Below are 23,819 nucleotides of genomic sequence, written 5' to 3' on the forward strand. Positions count from 1 at the left end.
GCCGGTGAGTGTTTGTGTGTATGTATTATACAGTGGGGAAAATTATTATTTGATCCCCTGCAGATTTTGTAAGTTTGCAAACTTACAAAGAAATGAAGGGTCTGTAATTTTTATCATAGGTATATTTTAAATGAGAGAGACAGAATGTCAAACAAAAATCCAGAAATACAATACAAATATTATAAACTGAGTTGCAGTTCCGTGAGTAAAATAATTATTTGATTCCCCCACCAACCAACAATAATTCTGGCTCCCACAGACTGGCTATGTGCTCATGTGGTACACAGATTAGTCCTGTCAATTGAAGAAGTTGCTTCTAATGACAACTCGTTATATGTATAAAAGACACCTGTCCACAGAATCTTTCTTCCATTCAAACTTCACCACCATGGGCAAGACTAAAGAGCTGTCAAAGAAGGAAAATGGGTGTGATGCAAGTGGTGCGATCATCCCTATAACATTGCAATGGAAACACCCTCTTTTTGGTGGGATTTTTAGAGGCACAAGTCAAACCAATAGTATTGTAAAAGATTATTTTTTTATTTATTTTTTTAGTAAGCCATATTTTATTTATACAATGTTAAAAAGACTTCCTTTATAATTACAAAATATGGTGGTAACATCAAACATGATTTTACAGTAGGTACATAAAGAAGGATGAATCATGCATGCATTTGAACTTGACACGTTTCGAGACCGACAGTAATCTCTTCTTCAGAAGTGCTTTAAGGGCATGACACCTCTAGTAAGTATATGATTATTGTCATGGCTTAAATATATCCAACAAAGAAATAATTACGTTCTCAAGAAACATAATTTTTCACTTACATAGCCCCACTCCGGGGCACAGAACATGAAACAACAAAGAGCTGTCAAAGGATGTCAGGGACAAGATTGTAGACCTGCACAAGGCTGGAATGGGCTACAAGACCATCATCAAGAAGCTTGGTGAGAAGAAGACAACTGTTGGAGCAATTATTTGCAAATGGAAGATATACAACATAATGATCAATCGCCCTTGGTCTGGAGCTCCATGCAAGATTTCTGCTCATGGGGTAAGGATGATCATGAGAAAAGTGAGGGATCAGCCCAGAACTTCACAGGAGGATCTCGTGAATGATCTCAAGGCACAGTCCCCAAACAAAATATTGGTAACACAATACGCCGCCATGGATTGAAATCCTGCAGTGCCGGCAAGGTCTCCCTCCTCAAGAAGGCACATGTACAGGCCCATCTGAAGTTTACCAATGAACATCCTAATGATTCAGAGAAGGATTGGGAGAAAGTGCTGTGGTCAAATTAGACCAAAATTGAGCTCTTTGGTATTAACTCGACTCGCCATGTTTGGAGGAAAAATGCTGACTATGACCCTAAAAACACCATCTCTACAGTCAAGCATGGAGGTGGAAACATTTTGCTTTGGAGCTGTTTCTCTGCTAAAGGTACAGGCAGATTTTGCCAAATTGAGGGGCCAATGGACGGGGCCATGTATTGAAAAATCTTGGATAAGAACATTCTTCCCTCAGCCAGAACACTGAAAATAGGTCACGGATGGGTCTTCCAGCATGACGATGACCCAAAACATACCGCCAAGGCAACAAAGGAGTGGCTTAAGAAGAAACACATTAAGGTCATGGAGTGGCCTAGCCAGTCTCCAGATCCTAATCCTTTATAAAATTTATAGAGGGAGCTGAAACTTTGAGTTGCCAAGCCAGGAACAGCCAAGAAACTTTAGGTATTTTAGAAAAGATCTGTAAAGAAATGTGGACCAAAATCTCTCCTGAGATGTGTGCAAACCTGGTAACCAACCACAAGAAACGTCTTATCTCTATGCTTGCTAACAAGGGCTTCTCCACAAAGTACTAAGACCTGTTTTGCTTGGGGATCAAATATTTATTTTACTCAATGAACTGCAACTCAATATATAACATTTGTATTGTGGTTTTGTTTTTTTCAGAATTTTTGGTTGATGTTCTGCCTCTATCGTTTAAAATACACCTATGATATTAATTATAGACCCTTAATTTCTTTGTAAGTAGACAAACTTACAAAATCTGCAGGGGATCAAATAATTATTTTCCCCACTGTATATGCAAGGGTTGGACAAAAATCTGGAAACACTACATGATTTGCAAGTGATGACATGTTTTGCACCGAAAATGACGTAACATTCTTTTGCTTCCGCTGTGTGATGCGACACCTAGCTAACAAGTGGGAAGCCTTACTTTCCCCCTTCACTGCGTGCGCTGCTAGTAATATGGAGTCATGTCAGAGCTTACTGAGCTTCAAAGAGGGCAGATTGTTTGTTTGTGTCAGCTTAGCTGGTGCCTGTGTGACTGAAGTTGCCAATTTATTTGCCGTGTTGGGAGGTAAGGTATCAAAGTTTGACTGCATATACAGTTTCCGGGAAAACATTGATAAGCATAAGAACGGTCAACATAGTCAACTGACCGAAAGAGACAAAAGGACATTGCGCTGGATTGTGACCCGGAATAAGACAACTGCTGAAAAAGTGACTGCAGAGCTCAATCTCAGTCTTCCAAAGACTGCGGAGGGAACTCCATAAGTAAGCATTCACGTGTGAGCTGCAATTGTCAAACCGCTAGTGACCAATATTAATGCCCTGAAGAGGAGAGAGTGGTGCAACACCCATAAATCATGGACTGTCGATCAATGGAAGACTATAGTATGGTCCGATGAATCGAGCTTCACACTGTTACCAACCACTGGACATGTTTATGTGTGGCAAATACCGTCCCAAGCTTACGGCCAGGACTGTCTTGTGCCAACGGTAAAGCATGATGGTGCAACCATTGTTTGGGCAGCCATATCTTAATATTCTACAAGATCCATCATCACCTTGAAAGGTAGAGTCACTGCCAGTGACTATGTATAAATTTTGTCTGATTATGAGGCAGACATGGTTTCTAGAAGACAGCGCCATTTACCAAGACGATAATGCTCTGATTCACACAGCTGGTGTGCTCAGGTCGTGGTTTGACGAACATGCAGAAGAATACTTGCACCTTCCCTGGGCGCCACAGTCACCGGACCTCAATATCATAGGCTCATTTTCGGCCTCCAGCATCTCTGCAAGAAGCAGAATGATTTTTGCCTGAAGAGTGGTATCAGATTCCTTTATCCATGACTTATATTTGTCTTCCCAGGATAATTCAGATAGTCTTGGATGCCAAAGGCGGTCCAATACCATATTAGGTAATGACTTCGTTCTTTTACCTGGTGTTTCCATAATTTTGTCTAGCCCCTGTACCTTCCTATCTGGCTGATCCCAATTCACTGCATTTCCTGTCATGGTGGAACAGGGACAACAAGCAAAAGGACAAATTCAACAATAATTCAGAGAAAGATAGAGGAGTGACAACAAAAAAAGACAATGGTCCATCGAATCCACCCCATTTTTTTTTTTTTTTTTTTTTTTTTACATTTTATTTATTTTTGGTTTAACTGTTTTGTCTAAGTATAGATCTATGTTCATCTCAAGTATGTTTGAATCCACTTACTGTTGACTGACTCACTACTACTGCTGGAAGTTTATTCCAGGCTTCAACTATTTTTTTCTGTAAAATACGTAATATTTTCTAAGATTAGTTTTGAGCTTTCCTTCTGCTAATTTGAGGTCATGTCCCTTTTTTGTTCTTGATCTTGACTTTATCCTGAAAATCCCTATTGAACCATATTCTCACCGCTTTGATGTGTTTAACCACTTGAGCTTCAGAAGGTTTTACTCCCTTCATGCCCAGGCCATTTTTTGCTTTTCAGCACTGCTCTGCTTTAACTGGCAATTGTGCTGTCATGCAACACTGTACCCTAATTAAATTTGTATCTTTTTTTTCACACAAATAGAGCTTTCTTTTGGTGGTATTTGATCACCACTGGGTTTTTTTTTATTCTATAAATGGAAAAAGACTGAAAATTTTGAAGAAAGCAATATTTTTTACTTTCTGCTATAAAACATATCCAATAAAATAATTCCAGTAAGTTTATATTGATTGGTTTGTGTGAAAGTTATAGCGTCTACACACTATATCGGTGATGGCGAACCCGTGGCACGCGTGCCACAGCCGGCACGCCGAGCCTTATCTGTGGGCACGCCAGGAGAATCCAGCGGCGCGCTGTCTTCCCGGCTGTAGTGTGCGTGACAGCCGGGTCCCAAGTGCGCATGCACAAGAAGCAGTGCTCTTTGTGAATGGTAAGGCGGTACCTGGGACACATGACAGATCCCAGAAGCCGCCGGACCAATCACAAAGCGCAGCGCTTCTCGCGCATGCGCACTGGGCATCCGGCTGTCCGACGAGCGCCCACACTACAGAAGCCGGGAAGACAACGCGCGGCTGGATAAAGGAACAGGTAAGATAAAAAAAAAAAACTCTGCGGAAGTAAGAGCGGGTACCTGTCAAATTCAGGTACCCGCTCCCCCTCCCTCCCCAAAGGTCAGCAGTCATCCCTGTGCTGTCCGCAGTCTCTGGTCATCCCTGTGCTGTCCGCAGTCTCTGGTCATCCCTGTGCTGTCCGCAGTCTCTGGTCATCCCTGTGCTGTCCGCAGTCTCTGGTCATCCCTGTGCTGTCCGCAGTCTCTGGTCATCCCTGTGCTGTCCGCAGTCTCTGGTCATCCCTGTGCTGTCCGCAGTCTCTGGTCATCCCTGTGCTGTCCGCAGTCTCTGGTCATCCCTGTACTGTCCGCAGTCTCTGGTCATCCCTGTACTGTGTCCGCAGTCTCTGGTCATCCCTGTACTGTGTCCGCAGTCTCTGGTCATCCCTGTACTGTCCGCGGTCTCTGGTCATCCCTGTACTGTGTCCGCAGTCTCTGGTCATCCCTGTACTGTCCGCAGTCTCTGGTCATCTCCTGTACTTTCCGCAGTCTCTGGTCATCTCCTGTACTTTCCGCAGTCTCTGGTCATCCCTGTACTGTGTCCGCAGTCTCTGGTCATCTCCTGTACTGTGTCCGCAGTCTCTGGTCATCCCTGTACTGTGTCCGCAGTCTCTGGTCATCCCTGTACTGTGTCCGCAGTCTCTGGTAATCCCTGTACTGTCCGCAGTCTCTGGTCATCCCTGTACTGTCCGCAGTCTCTGGTCATCCCTGTACTGTCCGCAGTCTCTGGTCATCCCTGTACTGTGTCCGCAGTCTCTGGTCATCCCTGTACTGTGTCCGCAGTCTCTGGTCATCCCTGTACTGTGTCCGCAGTCTCTGGTCATCCCTGTACTGTCCGCAGTCTCTGGTCATCCCTGTACTGTCCGCAGTCTCTGGTCATCCCTGTACTGTCCGCGGTCTCTGGTCATCCCTGTACTGTGTCCGCAGTCTCTGGTCATCCCTGTACTGTCCGCAGTCTCTGGTCATCTCCTGTACTTTCCGCAGTCTCTGGTCATCTCCTGTACTTTCCGCAGTCTCTGGTCATCCCTGTACTGTGTCCGCAGTCTCTGGTCATCCCTGTACTGTGTCCGCAGTCTCTGGTCATCCCTGTACTGTGTCCGCAGTCTCTGGTCATCCCTGTACTGTGTCCGCAGTCTCTGGTCATCCCTGTACTGTGTCCGCAGTCTCTGGTCATCCCTGTACTGTGTCCGCAGTCTCTGGTCATCCCTGTACTGTGTCCGCAGTCTCTGGTCATCCCTGTACTGTCTGCAGTCTCTGGTCATCCCTGTACTGTGTCCACAGTCTCTGGTCATCCCTGTACTGTGTCTGCAGTCTCTGGTCATCCCTGTACTGTTAATTAGTTTGCACTACTGTACGAGTTGTTTTTTCTAAACCAAAAGCTCGATATTCAGGTTTCATTGCAGTGTTGGCACTTTGAAAGAAATAAGTTGGTTTTGGGTTGCAGTTTGGGCACTCGGGCTCAAAAAGGTTCGCCATCACTGCACTATATGGTGTGTGTGTGTATATACTGGAGTTTTTATTTATTTTTTATGCTAGCAATGGCAGCGATCAGCGACTTGTAGTGGGGCTGTGATAGTGCGAAGGGCAATCTGACAATAATGCTGGCTAGGAGGGACACTAGCGGACACTGACATCACCAGTGACACTAATGCTGTGACCAGTCATAACACTATACAAGGTCACTGTACTAATAACTATGGCTGGGAAGGGGTTAACATCTAGGAGCGCTCAAAGGTTTAACTGTGTGTCTAACAATGTGTAATGTGTGCTGATTTTTACTAAATACACTATATTGCCAAAAGTATTTGGGCCAGCCCTCCAAATCATTGGATTCAGGTGTTCCAATCACCTCCATGGCCACAGGTGTATAAAATAAAGCACCTAGACATGCAGACTGCTTCTACAAACATCTGTGAAAGAATGGGTCACTGTCAGGAACTCAGTAAATTCAAGTGTGGTACCGTGATAGGTTGCCACCTGTGCAATAAGTCCATCCCATGAAATTTCCTTCCTACTAAATATTCCACGGTCACCTGTTAGTGGTATTGTAACAAGTGGAAGCAACTGGGAACAACAACAATTCAGCCATGAAGTGGTGGGCCACGTAAAATGACAGAGTGGAGTCGGCGCATGCTGAGGCACAACGTGCGCAGAAGTCGCTGTCCACAGAGTCAATAGCTAAAGACCTCCAAACTTTGTGTGGCCTTAAGATTAGCACAACAACAGTGCGTAGAGAGCTTCATGGAATGGGTTTCCATGGCCGAGCAGCTGCATCCAAGGCTTACATCACTAAGTGCAATGCAAAGCATCTGATGCAGTGGTGCAAAGCACGCCCACTGGACTCTAGAGCATTGGAGATGTGTTCTCTGGTGTGACCAATCACGCTTCTCTTTCTGGCAATCCTATAGACGTGTCTGGGTTTGCCGGTTGCCAGGAGAATGATACTTGCCTGAGTGTATTGTGACAAGTGTAAAGTTCAGTGGAGGGAGGATTATGGTGTGGGGTTGCTTTTCAAGGGTTGGGCTTGGCCCCCTAGTTCCAATGAAGGGAACTCTTAAGGCATCAGCATACCAAGACATTTTGGCCAATTTCATGCACCCAACTTTGTGGGAACAGTTTGGGGATGGCCCCTTCCTATTCCAACATGACTGCACACCAGTGCACAAAGCAAGGTCCATAAAGACATGGATGAGCAAGTTTGGGGTGGAGGAACTTGACTGGCCTGCAGAGAGTCCTGACCTCAACCCCATAGAACACCTTTTGGGATGAATTAGAGCGGAGACTGCGACCAGGCCTCCTCATCCGACATCAGTGCCTGACCTCACAAATGCACTTCTGGAAGAATGGTCAAACATTCCCATAGACACCCTCCTAAACCTTGTGGACAGCCTTCCCAGAAGAGTTGAAGCTGTTATAGCTGCAAAGGGTGGGCCAACTCAATATTGAACCCTACGGACTATGACTTCTGAAAGGTTGGAGTTTCTCTGTTCTCTGCTGTGAAGTGGCAACATGCAGCAGTGGTTTGGACTTAGTGAGTGGTTTGCAGTTGCAGAAAGAGAGTAAATATTTGACAAAGAAGATAATAGGAAATACGTGGCAATAACAGGAAACTGAGAAAATGCTTACTAATGTCGATGTGGCTTGTAGAAATACATATGAAGTAACGTTTAAGTCTGGATGTATTTGACGAATACTTGAATAATGATTAATTGAAACAAAAAAAAAAAAACACTTTTTTTTTTATCCTGAGTAGAGTGTGTAAGGGCTTTATAGCCTCTGCTAGTAGTTAACCCTATCTGTTTTTTGTTGGGAAGATTTCCCTTAAAGAGAAACTCCCCTTGCTTCTTTCGTCTCACCAACCTCATTCTGTGTAAAGCCACCCACCTGCCCATTGATACTTCTCCGGTAATCCCTATTGATGGTATTTTTAGGTATAGGGGAACACATAACCTCTTCCCGTGATGTAGTAATTGATCCTAGCAGCCAATTGCTGGGCCCGAGCACTGTCACATTTAAAGGTGGTTACATCATTATGCTCCAACACCAGATGACACCACGTATTTGGGAGGCTGAGATGGGGAAGGAGCAGTGAGAGATTGCTGGAGAGGTTAGTATAAAGTTGAGTCAGAGAGGAGCAGCTTTACACAGAGACCATCACATTATCCTGAATGGGCAACATAATAGGTTTGATTCACAAAGCTTTAACACAAGGATAAAGCACTCTAACTTAGTTACGTGATTGTAATTTTCAAATCTCTTTGGTCTCAGCTAAAGTAATGGAATATGAATATATATATATATATATATATATATATATATATATATATCCTTATCCTGGTGTATTTACTTTGTGAATTGAGCCAAATCCTTGAGCACTAGCCTGTATGTACCCCTTTATTACCAGGCCATTTTTCAGTTTTTATTCTTGCAATAGTTTGACAATTCCTCTGTGAGTGTGCAACACTTTTTTTTCATTTCTTTAGTTTTTTAAAAAAAGACTCCACAGTCCTTGGTTGTCATTGGTGCTTTAGACATAAATAATGATCCCATCATCTTTGGTGGTCAGTTGCTCTGTAAGACCCTCCCCCTCCCCCCAACCTTGATTGTGAATATTTGTAAACACTAGTTGTGATGGCTATGATTGATTCACAATGATCAACAAAGTACAGAGCCACTGTGATTGGCTGTTTACATTGTGACTGTGATCTGAGCTGTCCAATGTCAATTCGGATCACAGCTCTTCATGGGCTCACTGGCTTCTGTTGTTTTCTGAAGTACCATTTTTATATATCCATGCATTAGAATTATTATTATTATACAGGATTTATATAGTGCCAACAGTTTGCGCAGTGCTTTACAAAATGAAGGCAGACATTACAGTTACAATACAATTTGGTAGAAGAGGAAACAGACGGCCCTGCTCCCTAGAGCTTACAATCTAGGAGGAAGGGTAATATGCAGTATGGAGGTGCTCAAGCACAGCTGGCTAGATTATGTCCCAGCCTCTGGCATTGTCACTTTTGCTGGTCAGCTGGGTCTATGTAAATGTGCAAATAAAAGTGATTAAAAAAAAAAAGGAATGCCGATACTAAATATAATCAGTGACTGGTATTACAAAATCAATAGTCCTTTGCTGAAATGTAAAAATGACTCTGGAGCTGTTCTGGTTTAAGGATAACTGCCTCCGGTTTTAATTTTTAGAAATCTAATCTGTACTCTTACATTCGCATTATGGTTTTAACTTCAGTGGAGAACCCAAACTGTCTGTCTTCTATCCCCCCACTGTGATGCTTGGCGTGATGCAAACATATGTATGTGATTTGGCTGTATGAGACGTTTTTTTTATGGTTGAATTTGTAATACTGTCAATGGATGGTCACCTTTACTGAAGAATGATTTGTTGGGCACAGTGTGAATGTTTAGCGTCAGGTTATCAGGATGTGGCTGGGTATTTATAAATCTTTCTGCAGGTAATTTCTGCATTCTACATATATTATTATTTTTTTTTTTTTTATTAATGCATTTTATTTACACCCCATCATTGTGCACTTTTCCAGCAACTATCTTGTTAGGTAAAGATGACCAGCCAAAAACACTATAGAAATACACATATGGAAGATGTTTTAATTGCCAAAGGATTTTTCTGTCCATTCAGGCCCGGGATTTGCAGTTCTTTCAGATTGCACAGCTATGTTGGTGATCTGATTTTTCTCAGCTGCAGTTCAGAAATATAGCTAGGTCAAATGCCAGATGAATCTCTATCCTTCTATCAGCATTTACCTTGCTAGCACATGTGTATTCAACACACCTGATTGGCTCCAAATGCTTACTCCCTCAGGCAGGGTTCACATATGTGCGGTATATCGCATGTGATTCTCACAGGAACAGCACTGCATTTTGTGTGGCTCTATTTGCACCGCACCCGCATTAAAAATGAGCAGGACCCTTTTTTGGGTTCACACTAGAATTGGATTGCATAGGTATTCACACCTATTCGATTCTGCACATCGCACCGCGTTTTGCGGACCGCTTTCGAGGTGTTGTTAACAAACACACCCGCAGCGGTTTGCGTGAACCGGGTGCGATTCTGAACCAGGGCTCAGTCTTAATGTTGCTGTACGGAGGGGAGCAAGAGGTTGATACCAAGTCAAACTTGGGTAACATTTGACATAACATTGTTTTGATTATTGATAAATATGCAATTGTATTATTGGCAGAGGTATCTCAACCATTGAAATCTCTTTAAAAAAAAAATGAGCTGAGGTGTGACTTGATTAATAGTTTAGTAATTTTAATCCTAATAGAATCAATCATAAAAATGCATTCCTAATAGAAAAGTATAAGATTGCTCACCTGTGTTCCATGCAACTAATTAACCAACCTACAGTTGTTACCAGTGGCGGGGTAAAGCTGAAAAGTATCCAGGATGCTGGGATTGGCTCAGCGTGACCTGCTGTTACTTTGTGAAAAGCTCAGCATTTAGCAGCCTAGAAGAGTTTCTTCCACTTCCTAGGTCAAAGCTGTACTGGTAGTCAAGGCAGCTACTTTAGGGAAGGATCCCCTTTCTGGAGCGTACTTGGCTGTCTGGGGGCGGGTGTTCACCAGGCCGCATTTTATGGAGTGCTGCAAGATGGTTGTAGGACTTTGGAGTTTTGTAAAAAAAAAAAAGACTGCAGAGGAGGCAAAGGACTAGTCACCATATTGGCTGTGCTCTCTATGCAGTTGTCTTTCCCTCTATTATGACTCGCCATACCTTGTTCCGCACCATGTCACACGTGGGAGCAGCCATCTTGGTAGAGCGGCAGGGCTTTCTTATGTTAGTGCTGCTTCCCTAATGACGTGATCTGATGGCTGGTGGGAAAAATATTCAAGAAGTTGCAGGATAGCTAGAGAGCCACAATGAGTGAAGCAGAAGCAGGGAGATCCTTCAACTGCAGTTCTTAGGTACAGCTTCCTCTCCAGCAAGAACAGTAAGCAGGAGTGCCTATTCTCAGGTATTGCATCAATTTTAGGTACTTTTCTAATAAGATCATAACCCAAGCAGTGAAGATTTGCTATTTTAAGCTAGAACCAAGCTGTCACTTAGGAATGGACCGTGCCTTTAAAATACATATTGTAAAATGCAGAAACTGCCTGATTTTCAATACGTGCCAGTTTTAGAAATGCCCTCAATGTTTCTTGTGTCTGCAATGTTTGTTACCTTCATGTCTCTGTAGAGAAGTAGTGTGCTCCCCTTTTTGCTTAAATACCTTGTAACCTGTGTTGGTCTCTGACTGACCATCACTTATCCAGGTGAAAATGGATGAAATGGAACAAACGGACCCTGTATCTTCTTCCTCCTCCTCCTCATTGGGAGTGGGAGCAGATCCAGCCATTCTGGGGACCCTCCCCACCTTATACAGCCTTCTGATCTCCAGACTTCTCCAGGTCAGTATATACTGATATGTATCTGCAACTGCTGGTATGCAAAACATTTTCCTGAATTATTTGTATGTGGCCTTGTCTGGGATTATAGGAAATTCAGTGCCTCCATTGTCCTCTGTTTTCCCAGCTAATGAGTTTAATTGCTTTATCAGCTGTATTTAGCCTAGTCAGTTGATATGAGCTGGTAAATATGTGCCATTTGGGTGTGTAGTTTTGATTTATATTGTAAGCCTAATGGATAAAGAGAAGTAATTGCTGAAAATTAACTCATTATCCATGGGAATGTACTAAGAAAGCTATACATCTGTTCATCAAGAGGATTTCCTGGGAACTTGAAGACTATACAATGCTGCATGTGAAGCCCCCATTATCAAGCAGGCTGACCCCCTCTTCCTCTCTCTGTTAATATGGTTCACCTTTTAGTGAGGCAAAAGAGAGAGTTGTCTCCAAACTTTATTGATGTCATTGTATGCCTTATTACAATTATGTGTTTGCCTCATTTTTGCTGTCGGTTGAATTGATAGGGAAAAGTATTGATCGAGAAATTCTGTCAGCTGTTTTCGGGGAACTTCTTTCACTTTTTTTTAAGAAGCAACTTAGCTTAGATAGCTCATGTTAGTTACATTTTACTGGACTTATAATGTTAGTCATTTGTAGCTTCTCCAAGACACTTCTTCAGTTCCAGTGGGTGTGAAGAAAATTCTTCAGCAATTATATCCATACATCCACATAACTGTAATCCCCTCTCAGTGAAATGTGTTGATTATCCAAGAACAGGATGGAAGGTGTGAACATTGTAGAACATTCACACCTCCAATGGATGGAATTAGGTAACTAGAACATGATGGTCCTACAAGTTTTACATCTCTCTTCCTGTTCTTGGACAATCAACATCTACACCTTCCATGGAGATAAAACCTGAAATACAAGAATTTGAGTCGTTCACCAGTTAACCTATTAACCTAAAATCAGTTCTGATATCGCTGTTTTACTAACCTGACAGCTTATTTTTCTATAAAGGAAACCTTAATTTGGTTTGCAAATATTAAAGATTCTAACTACCAGCAATTAAATGTCTACCTTACATTTAATGAGCACCTGTCATTTTAGATCCATCATGGCAGCGCCTGTTAGTGGGCATCCACTCACCTGCTGCCGCCACGTCCCTCACCTTGTGTCACTGCCGCATCACCAGCCTTCCCATTAAAGTGAATGGGACCGTCGGCGAGTCAACAGCGGGTCAAAGGAGGAGCCGCTGCAGGACAGAGATGACAGTTGCTCTTTACAATGATTTAAATCGAGCCTTTTCACTAGTGATTTAAATCAAATCCACCCTGTTGTGAACTAACAACAAACTTCCTGGCGTTAGGCTGTACAGGACCTCGTGATTTCTAACAGCAGTCCTGTATGTGGTATTACTGTTATTGTCCGGAGCAGCAAAATTTGGTTCTTTGGTGGTAAGTTGTGGTAATAGCAAGAAATATACAGCTAAATATACAAATATTTATTTTCCCTTTTTTGTGCCAATTTTCCTTAAAATTGATAGGAAAAAAAACAGGAGATATTCATTACCATTTACCACCAAATAAATGCCTAATTTGTCCTGGGGAAAAAAAGAAAAAAGGTATGATTCACCTGGATACACAAAGTAGTTGGTAGTTTTGACCTTGGCCACGAAGGGGTTAAAGCGGAAATAAACCCATAAATTTAACGGTTTCAAAAAACAGTTGCTCTCCTGGCAGGCTGGGAATGCTTACTGTCACATTTGCTTGTGTCCTCAACCAAATTGTCAAACCATCAAATGTTTGGTGTCATAACTGATCACACGTACAGCACAATGGTGGTTGCAGAGCAAACAGAGGCTAATATGGCAACTTCCTTGGTTAGAAAGGATAGTTGAGTTTAGTTCCATATTAAAGGATAGGAGAGTTTAGTTCCATATTAAAGGATAGGAGAGTTTAGTTCCATATTAAAGTATAACTGCAAGCAAACATTCTTCTTTTCTTTTTTTTTTTTCCGTTTTTGTAAGTGGATCTCAGGACTAATTTTGGAGCACCTATTTTAAACTGATTCTATTAGTTTATGGACATGGATTGTTCACTGGGAGCAGCATTGTTATATTTTTACACATGTGTTTTCTAGCACATTGGACAACAATTTGTTATTGGGTTGTCACTTGAGCATCACATTTTGTATATTTAGAGTTTTGTAGCACTACACTAAATTTGTAAGTAAATTCTTTATTTTGATTTTAAAGAAAGATGTACAGGGCTTATAAGGTCACAGGGCAGCACAGTGGCTAAATGGTTAGCACTTCCGCCTGGCAGTACTAGGGTCATTGGTTTGAATCCCAACCACTGCACCACCTGCCTGGATTTTGTATGTTCTCTCTATGCCTGCGTGGGTTTCCTCCGGGTATTCCGGTTTCCTCCAACAATCCAAAGACATGCTGGTAGGTTAATTGAATCCTGTCTAAATTGGTCCTAATATATGTATGTAAGTTAGGGACCTTAGATTGTACACCCCTTGAGTGAGGGTTAGGGACTGATGTGAATGTACTATGTGTGTGTAAAGCGCTGCATAAATTGACGGCGCTATATAAGTACCTGAAATAGATAAAATAAAAAAAATAAGAAAAACACTTTAACAGAAATACATGAATGCAGAAAATTATAAAACTCCAAAAATAAATAAATGCATACATGAAAAGCACCACCACCTAATTTGCAACAAACAGTATCTTCTATGTGTGTGACAGAGGGGTACCCAATATCACTATACTCCCAAAAATCGTATATAACAGGCATTGAGCACAAAATACACAGAATTGGATACAAGTGTGTTAGCGCTTCTACCTTTCCACATTTCTGCTCAGCCTGGTGGTCAGACAAACAGGTGCCAATGCCTCCAAGTAAAATAGATCATAAGAGAAGTTGGCACGCGGAATGGCATTGAACAAAAGTCATCCTTTATTGCAAAAACACAAATAACAGCTGTGAAAAACCAGTAAAGGATAATCGTCGTCGGATGGCATTTCAAGTGCAGACTTCTCCTCTTGTGATCCAAAATATACCTAATTAACCAATAGTATAGAGAGAGAGAAAATGTTTTTTAGTTTTAGCTTGAGTAGATAGAGATTAGAACACCTGTCGGCTTTTTTTCTTGTCTGTGCCCCCATTAGCAGGATTCACCCTCTTTGCCCTTGTGAATGTTATCACTGAAAGTGAATGGAAAGAAAATCTCACATTTTGAGTGGTTACCAGAAAAGGAAAGGAAGGGAAGTCTTCCAATGGGGACAGCTGGTTCTGGTGACTTCCTGTTTTTAGATATGGGCAGAAAATGAACTCTCCCAATGGGTCATAGATGGCAAAAAGCAAGTTTTGCCTTCAGCTCTACGTTGAGACCTAGGCATACAGCATATATGCTTATGCCTCTTAATGAGTAGTAAGTACTGCTTGGTGTCCTTTAGCCCTCTTGACATTTTATATAGATATACTGTATATAGTCAGCACCTCTTTTTTTGAGGAGAGAAAAGAAATGTGTAATAAGATCTGCATGGTTACTCTTCAGGCTTACTAAACTAGGAGTTGGAGCCGTAACACGCACTAAATTTTGTAGCTGCTAGGAAAAATAAAATATGAACTTTTTTGTGTGTTTGTGATTCCAAATTCTTTACCGGAGTCGCTGGTTGACTTTACTTTTTTCAATATTTGGAGCTTTAACATTGCCACCTTGAGGTCTCATGCACGCTGGGTGTTTGCCCAGCTCCTCTTATCTCCTATTTTCCTGACAGGAGAAAAGCCTCTTAAAAAATGTGTCTAATGCCATGTTTTGCAAATGTGTTTAGCTGCGTCAAGCATTCATTCCATTAGCCATTTAAGTGGACTGCACAAGAAGAGCACTTGTTTCAAGGAGTCGTATACTGGGATTGCACAGACTGTGGATGTAACAAATATTTATAATTGCATAGACTTTGCACAGGAACACATGTTGTGTTTCAGTAGAGGGAGGTGTTTTCTAGTACATTGTACACCAGTTGCACTATAAGAGCACTTTTTTTTCCAGGATTTGCATATTGGGACTGCATATACTGTGGATGTCACAAATATTTATACATTGTACAGATTGTACACAGGAATATATGTTGTGTTAGTGGAGAGAGGTGTTCTATAGTTCGTTGTATTTATTTTGAGGAGGATGCACATGTAATGCACATATATATCTTAGGTTTGAAGAGGATGTACTTATAATGGAGGGATGTGTTTTTATAGCATTTTACAGCCCAAGCCTTTTACTGTGTAGCACTAATCTTAAAGTATTGAGTAGCGCCACACTAAAAGTTTGTAGTTTTGGTATCTGTATCCATTGGAGGATATAAGAGGAGTGGGAGCCAGCTACACTACACTAATCAATGGTCCAAAAGCGCAGATAATATACTAGTAGCCTTCTAATACGCTTGTAGATGCCTATGTGTGCGTGGTCACATAGTCTAACACATAGGGGTGTTTAGAGGCTAAAAATAAAGCGTTAATCACCTTAGAAGCACATTGTTACGGCCAGTGTGCATGAGGCTCGAGTAGGCCCCTCATGTTATCTGATGTAAGTGTTGATGATCATGAATTGTAGCTACCCAGATAATTGTATTTATCTATAGCAGCAACTTTATCCAGCTACTGATGGCTAGAGAAATGTGTAGCTGCTATAAATATATAAAGTTGCTAGTATCACCTGAAACGTATTGTAAATTTTTGTTATTGTTTTCTGTCATCACATAAATTTCATTTAGTGCTTTCGGTTACAGCTTGTAATGGCCCTACCTGAAGACATGCAGCCTGGTCCTGACTTCTATGGTGTTCAGTGGGAAGCTGTCATCATCACTGTCTTGGTGGGAATGATCTCTATCGTAATCTTTTTCTGGAGGACCTGTCTCTCAGTAAGTTCTCTAACCAGTTCTGGTCTCAAAAGCCAGAGCTGGACTTCAACCAGTCAGTTTACACAAACTATCAAAAATGTAGGCAGTGTTATCTTTCTTATTGGATAAAGCATGGTAAGGAGAGTATGGCCATGTGTCCTAAAGTAATTTCTCACAGTTGCCAGGAGAACGGTACTTGCCTGACTGCCTTGTGCCAAGTGTAAAGTTTAGTGGAGGGGGGATTATATTGTGGGGTTCCAGCAAAGGGAACTCTTAAGGTGTCAGCATACCAAGACATTTTGGCCAATTTCATGCTCCCAACTTTGTGGGAACAGTTTGTGGATGGCCCCTTCCTGTTCCAACATGACTGCACAACAGTGCACAAAGCAAGGTCCAAAAAGACATGGATGAGCAAGTTTGGGGTGGAGGAACTTGACTGGCCTGTACAGAGACCTGGCCTCAACCCGATAGAACACCTTTGGGATGAATTTGAGCGGAGACTGCGAGCTGCGCCTTCTCGCTTGACATCAATGCCTGACCTCACAAATGCACTTCTGGAAGAATGGTAAAACCTTCCCATAGACACACTCCTAAACCTTGTGGACGGCCTTCCCAGAAGAGTTGAAGCTGTTATAGCTGCAAAGGGCGGGGCCAACTCAATATTGCACCCTACGGACTAAGACCGAGAAGCCATTAATTTTCATGTACATGTAAAGGCAAATGTCACAATACTTTTTGTAATGGGGTGTGTAAATAAATAAATAAATAAAAAATAAAAAAAAAAAATATATATATATATATATATATATATATTTTCATAGATTTTTAAACACACACAGCAGTATGTTTTTGTATTTTTAAAGTGGAATTCCAAATGAAGTGCGCTCTGTGAAAATGAGTTACCTCCAGTAGTGATGATCAGTCTTCAGTGTAGCTGCTTAGTGTGAAATGAGTTTCATTCTAGCCTCATGCTGCAGTCAGCTATGTTCTTCCAGCACTGTAATTGACAGTTCCAGCTCGTGTACATTGCGGTAATAGTGTCGGTCACTCTCCCCTTCCTTACTCCTCGTCAGTTCATAAAGAGCCTTGTAGTCTGTTAACTCAATACAGGTTGTTCTTCATTTTTCCTGGATTTCCAATTTAAGAATGTTCAGTGTCCTCCCATTTCGACATTAATTTCTCTATTTATTTTGCTCTCAGTACAAAGGTCAAGGCTCACAGCCAGTGTTCCACACCGCAGGCACAGAGCATTAACCAAGAAGCTTTTCTTAGCAATCTGTTAATCTTATTTGCAGTGTTCTTTTACAGTAGCTGGCCTGTTCACAGATCATGACCTTTGTATACAGTCATTGTAGAAATGTGCTGACTGTATGACTTCTCCTGTGATGTGTATTTTTCTGCTATCATATAACAAGTTCTCTTCTTTTTTTTTCAGGTGAAGAGCAGAGTCTATCAAGGTAATGTTTATTATTCATAAATGTGTTTTATCCAATTGATTATTTGGTAAATAAATGCTCTAATTTTTTCCCCCACTGATATGTAAATGTATGAAAACTGAAATACCACATTGGCATAAGTATTCAGAGCCTTTGCATCAACACTTTAAATTTAGCTCAGGTGCCTCTCATCTCTCTTGAGCATTACTGAGATGTTTCTACACCTTGATTGGAGTCCACCTGTGGTAAATTAAGTTGATTGGACATGAGTTGGTAAGGCCAACTCCTTTTTATAAAAGGGCTCACAGCTGACAATGCATCCTGTATCGGAGCAAAAGCCATGAGGTCAAAGGAACTGCATCTCTGCAGCCCTCCACCAATCTGGACTTTATGGTAGAGTGGCTAGACGGAAGCCTCTCCTCAGTGGATAACACATGAGTTTGTAAATAAAGAATCTGAATGACAGACTGTGAAGAACAAGATTCTGTGGTCCGATAAAACCAAGATTGAACTGTTTGGCCTCAATTCTAATTGTTCTGTCTGTAGGAAACCAAGCATCGCTCATCACCAGCTCAGTACCATCCCAACTGTGGTGGTGGCAACATCATGCTGTGAGGATGTTCATCAGCAGCAGGGACTGGGAGACTGGTCAGGGTTGAGTGAAAGCTGAATGGAGCAAAGTACAGAGGTATCCTCAATGAAAACCTGTTCCTCAGCACTCAAGACCTCAGACGGGGCTGAAGATTCATCTTCCAGCATTAAAACGATTCTAAGCATACAGCCAAGATATCACTGGAGAAGGCTTAGGGACAACTCTGTGAATGTCCTAGAGTGGCCCAGCTAGAGCCCTGATTTGAACCTCACTGAACATCTCAGGAAAGACTTGAAAATGGCTGTCAACTGACAGTTCCCATCCAATCTAACTGAGCTTGAGAGGAATTACAAAGAAGAATAGCAGAAAATCCCCTACTCTAGGTGTGCAGAGCGTCATACCCAAAAACACTCGAGGCTGTAATTGCTGCCAAAGGTGCTTTAACAAAGTGTCTGAATACTTAAAGTGGACCCTCACCCTCCATATCAAGCTCCCCCCCTCCTCCTCTACTTGAATCGGGCAGGGTTTTATTTTTTACTTTATTTATTTTTGGCGAATAGCATGGCCCCAACTCTCAATGCATGTCATTTGCCTAGACGAATGACATGCATCGTGCTTGCTGGGTCTCCTGGGATATGCACGTCACAAATCCTAGGAGGCCTTTAGTCATTCATTAAGTAGGGAAGGGATGGGGGGGGGGTCTAGTGGCACATCATCACGAGGCCCCGCTGTCTGAACAGGCGGTGGGTCTCCCTGATTCCCTGATGTTACAAGTATATGGTGGAATGGGACCCAGCGGTGTCTGTTGTCAGAAGGATTTCAGTGGGACAGCGCTGGATCCGGTTGCTGTGTGAGTATCCGAACTGTGTTTATAACACCACTGGATAAGCTAGGGCAGAGAAAATGAAATTGGGGGGGGGGGGGTACTCTGAAGGTGCTCCTTTTAAGTACATGTGATATTTTTTAATTAGTAAAAAATAAGACGTTTCTAAAATTCTGTTTTCAGTTTGTCATTATGGGGAACTGAGTGCAGGTTAATGAGAAAAAAATGAATTTAAACAACTGAAGTGTCAGGCCGCAACATAACAAAATTGAAAAAAAAAATTGAAGGGGTCTGAGTACTTTATTAATGCACATTATGTTCTTCCTAGTTTTACAGTGTCTTTGCCAAGTCAGATCACTGACCATTGCAGTATGGTTTTATTGTAAAAGGTCTTACCAGCTAAACACTAGTGGTTGAGCAGCATGGATGTGGCTTCACCAGAGTACTAAGAATCATTTAGGAGCTCTCAGCCAGTGTATCACTCAGTGTTTCCTAAAAGCATTTAACGTGTTGATATGACTCAATACATTGAAATTGGCCATGGCTGAGTGTTCTGAATCAACAAAGGCATTAAACTGGGTTTACCCTAATCATTAAATTCCCATATAGGCTTTAACATGTTAATATAATACAAAAGCTATTTTTAACATTTTTCATATCTGCAGCTTTCACTATTATTCTAATACATGTCCCCTCCACGGAAAGCCGATTACCGACTCTCCTCTGGAGCTGTCAGCGTGACAGCTCGAGAAGAGAGAAATGCAAATAACCGGCATTTCCCTGTTTACATGTGATCAGCTGTGATTGGACACAGCTGATCACATGACCGAGCCGACATCTTCGGCTCTTTCCGTGATCGTTGATCCGCTTTGTCCGAGGGACACAGCACACCGCCGATCGTCGCGCTGTGCGCTCCCTGAGCCGCGCATGCGCAGTGAGAATGGGAGAACGTCATATGACGTCCTCCCAGAACGAGAGAGCCACCTTGCTCCCGTCATATTACTATATGGCGGGCGGGAGGTGGTTAAACATGAGCAGGCAATGTTAAAAAATGGTGTGTGTGTGGTTCCTGGTAGGGGGCTCCGCCATTCACGGCCTCGGCTGTCAATCGTGTCCCGGCTGGTGATTCCCCGCCAGCACCCGGCGATCTCCGAGGATTTCCGACGGGGGAGAGACCTGTATGTAAACAATACAGATCTCTCCCCTGTCAGCTCCTGCACACTGCTTTGTATGGCTCTGCATAGTGCAAAAAATTAAAAACAGCACAGGCGATCAAATACCACTGAAAGAAAGTTCTATTCGTGGGAAAAAAAGGACGTACATTTCATTTGGGTGCAGCTTTGCATGATCGCGCAATTGTCAGTTAAAGTAACGCAGCGCCGTATCGCAAACAATGGCCTGGTCAGGAAAGGGGGTAAATTCTTTGGAGGACAAGTGGTTAATGTATTCGCCTATGTGCTTTGATCGTTGTCATTGCAGACCTAGGCCAGTGTAAACCGTTTCTCTGTATTACACTGCACTTTAACTGCAAACAAGCAGAGATAAAGCATCTGTTCTAAAATCTGTGATTCAATATGTTAAAGCTCAGTCCCTCCCTCCCATTCAGCTTCATTTCAAAAAAAAAAAAAAAAAAAAAAAACCTTTTATACAGTATGTCCCTTGCTGGTGCCTGTTCTGCTAGTGTGAGGAGGTGACCCAGTGCTGCAGACAAATCTTGACTTCTCCCCTCCTCCTTCCAATGGGAAGTGCCACCTCACCAGGCAGAAAGGTAGACACCTAAAGGAGAACCATCCCATTCTGCAGTGAGGAACAGAGAAGACCTGGGACCCAGCAGTGTGCCGCAAGACCAGGAATTTAGCTGAGTATCTGGTGCATTTTTAAAGAACTGCCACAGCACTTAGTTGGGGAGGTGAGGGGACTCCCTATCCTGAGCATGGGTTTAAGTGTTGGTAGCCACAGATAATTTTTTTTATACTGCTCCAGTTTGAGAAGCAAGTCACAAACTGCTGCAAGAAGGCAGCCTCTGCATATATTTAATTAAACCTTGTCCATCCCATGTTATTTTAGACATACATTTGTAGAAAGCTGAATTCACATCTAGAGTGGCCTTGATACCGTCCAAGTCCCAGTCTTTAGGATTGTTGTTCTCTACACTCTGCAGTGCGGATTGCAGGCATCTTGAATTTAAACAGGGCAATATTTACACTGACCTGACCTGGAGGTGACAGCTCAAACCACAGGGTAAGACAAGTTAAAGTGCCAGTTTTGTTGTAAATTATTCTGTTGTGCCTAATGAGCACATACAAGCCTTGTACACTTGCGCATGACAGGTCATTAAAAAAACAATGACAAGGAAAGAAGCATTTACTTCATAGTACAGAGTGACAGGTGCTCTTTAACACTAACAATTCACCATTGATAGCTTTTCCTGTTACTGGATAGTGAAACCACAACAACTGCCAGCTGCACTGTTACCAGATGTGCACTGACTTTTGTCTCACGTTATTTAATTCTTATAAGTGTAAAACTCCTCAACCAAATGGGAACAATACAAAAATACATGATTAAAGTGCTTATTTGTTGTCTGTGGGTGCTATAGAGTGTATGTGTGTGTGTGTATATGTGTGTGTGTGTGTGTGTGTGTGTGTATGTGTATATATATATATATTAGAATTTCTGTTTTTTAATAAATGTATTTGTTACTACTTTTTTATTAATTGTTATCAACTTGGTTTGTAGGTAAATGTAAAAAATGTTTAATAAAGGTACATGTAATGGCTTTTTTTTTTTGCTTTGTTTTTTTTGTAATCTGTTATGATTTCCTTGCAGTCAGTGAAAAGCAGCTTGCAGAGAAAATAGCTGCTCTGATGAAGGAGAAGAGTGAGGCTTTGGAGAATATATCAGAGTTGGAGAAAAAGGTAATTATCGCATGGAGGCATCTGAGGAAGCATTACTTAATAACAGAATCTGATAAATTTGTCTCTGACATTGGCAGATAAAAGAAGCTAAAGAGTCTGAGAGCACAACAAAGGAGAAGAGCACCCATCTGCAGGAAGAGGCTGCCTCCCTAAAGGTAACAGAAAGTAACTCTTCTAGCTTGTCTGTGGATTTCCTGCATGGCTTGATACAGGAGTAAAGAAACATTGTTCTTTTGGGACATCCTGCTGCACAGGCTGCTGTGTCCTAATCTAAAAAGTGGTTGCCCCATGCCCCAACAGAATTGGATGGGACGCCGGCATAGAGATGCATGCAACAGCTGGCTATCCCCCTGCCGGTAAGAGGGCCCTACACGGGAACATGCGTCTATGCCCTACGTGAATGGGCCCTAAAGCTAAAATGTAAATAGTCTCCCCTGAAAAGAAGGACTTCGATACTCGCCTCTACTGCTGTCCATACCCACTGATCTCTGCTATAGTGGAGAGAAATCATCAGGCTAAGAATAGTGGGAGGGTCCAATTACTTGTTGCCTATCATGATTAGTGGTTTCTCCCCCCCCTACTATAGCGATGTGATGTAGGGGTAGGAAGAAAAACCACAGAGCACATTGGAGTTAATACGCCCTAATATGATTGTAACATGTTACCGAAGGTGAAGTTATCCTTTATTATCCAAGGAGTTCTGGACTTGCCCATATTTTGCAGGTAAAATATGTTGCTGTCCAGGATGAATGTGCTTTCTATTAATGTGACCTCTCTTACTTTTTAAAAGGTGACCATTAAGGAGCTAAAGAACAGTAACAAACAATTAGATGCCAAGATGAGGAACTTGTCGCAAGAGCTGGACTCTCAAAAAAGTCAGAACAAGAGGAAACAGGAAATGGTAAGTCTTTGGTCACATCAGTTTCAGAAGTTCATAAAGATCCACAGCTGGAAGTTTTGTTTTCGAAAGCATTCTGATCTCTGTAGCCAGCTGCTCTCTACTTTTTTTTTTTTTATGGCAGGGCTCCCATTTCTGTATGTTAAAGTGATTGTATTTTTAATCAGATTTTATTTTTTTAAAATAACAAACATGTCATACTTACCTGCACTGTGCAATGGTTTTGCACAGAGCAGTCCCAATCCTCCTCTTCTCATGTCTCCTGTTGACACTCCAGGCCCCTCCCCCGCTGAGTGCCCCCAGAGCAAGCTGCTTGATCTAGGAGCACTCATGCATGCTCACTCCTGAGCTGCCTCTGTGTGTCTGAGATACAGAGCGTGGCATGAATGCATGAAGGAAAAAAACTTTAGCCTTTTAGAACCATTTTAAGGTCACCACAGTGGTGTTCAGGGTGGAAAGTGGTGGGAGGTTTGTTAACAAAGATGTATCATTGGGTATTAAAACTGACCTGTTGGTCATGTTTAAAAATAACCTGTGCTTGGGAAACTAAATGCTGAACACTTGGGAAAGAGAGCACATTTTTTTGTCTGTTAAATGTGAGTCGCCTTTGTGGTGGGAGCTCTTATGCTCCAGCAGTGCCCAGTCGCTACTGTCCCATCTGCTGCCTGTGCTGTGAGCGCCTCTGCTGTGCCTGTTGACATCTTTTGTCAGTCGATTCAGAGAAGCTGCCCACCAGACACTGCACTGTGGATCTGTGCATTCATACATGCCCTTGCCCCTCGCTGACACAATCCTTATCCATCATGAATGACACAGCACTAAGGATCTGTGAAAACTGACATGGCCCCTCCCCCCACATGGATAATACTGCTTTATGAATCTGTGTGTGCTGACATGCCCCCTTCCCTTGCAGAAATAGTTGACCA

General features: G+C 42.3%; 1 protein-coding gene across 1 annotated transcript in view; it reads left to right on the plus strand.

Moving 5' to 3' along the window:
- MIA3 (MIA SH3 domain ER export factor 3) overlaps nucleotides 1-23,819 on the plus strand; it is a 136,359-nt gene that overhangs the window by 62,841 nt on the left and 49,699 nt on the right. Inside the window, exons 8-12 of the mRNA XM_089684996.1 lie at nucleotides 16,116-16,247; nucleotides 17,662-17,683; nucleotides 21,907-21,995; nucleotides 22,073-22,150; nucleotides 22,786-22,896. Of these exons, the coding sequence (XP_089541122.1) occupies nucleotides 16,116-16,247; nucleotides 17,662-17,683; nucleotides 21,907-21,995; nucleotides 22,073-22,150; nucleotides 22,786-22,896 (432 nt within the window). The remainder of the gene's footprint in view (nucleotides 1-16,115; nucleotides 16,248-17,661; nucleotides 17,684-21,906; nucleotides 21,996-22,072; nucleotides 22,151-22,785; nucleotides 22,897-23,819) is intronic.

This window comes from Staurois parvus, unplaced genomic scaffold (assembly GCF_062004578.1).
Source record: "Staurois parvus isolate SC_StPar_1 unplaced genomic scaffold, SC_StPar_1.0 ptg000362l, whole genome shotgun sequence".
Taxonomy (NCBI): domain Eukaryota; kingdom Metazoa; phylum Chordata; class Amphibia; order Anura; family Ranidae; genus Staurois; species Staurois parvus.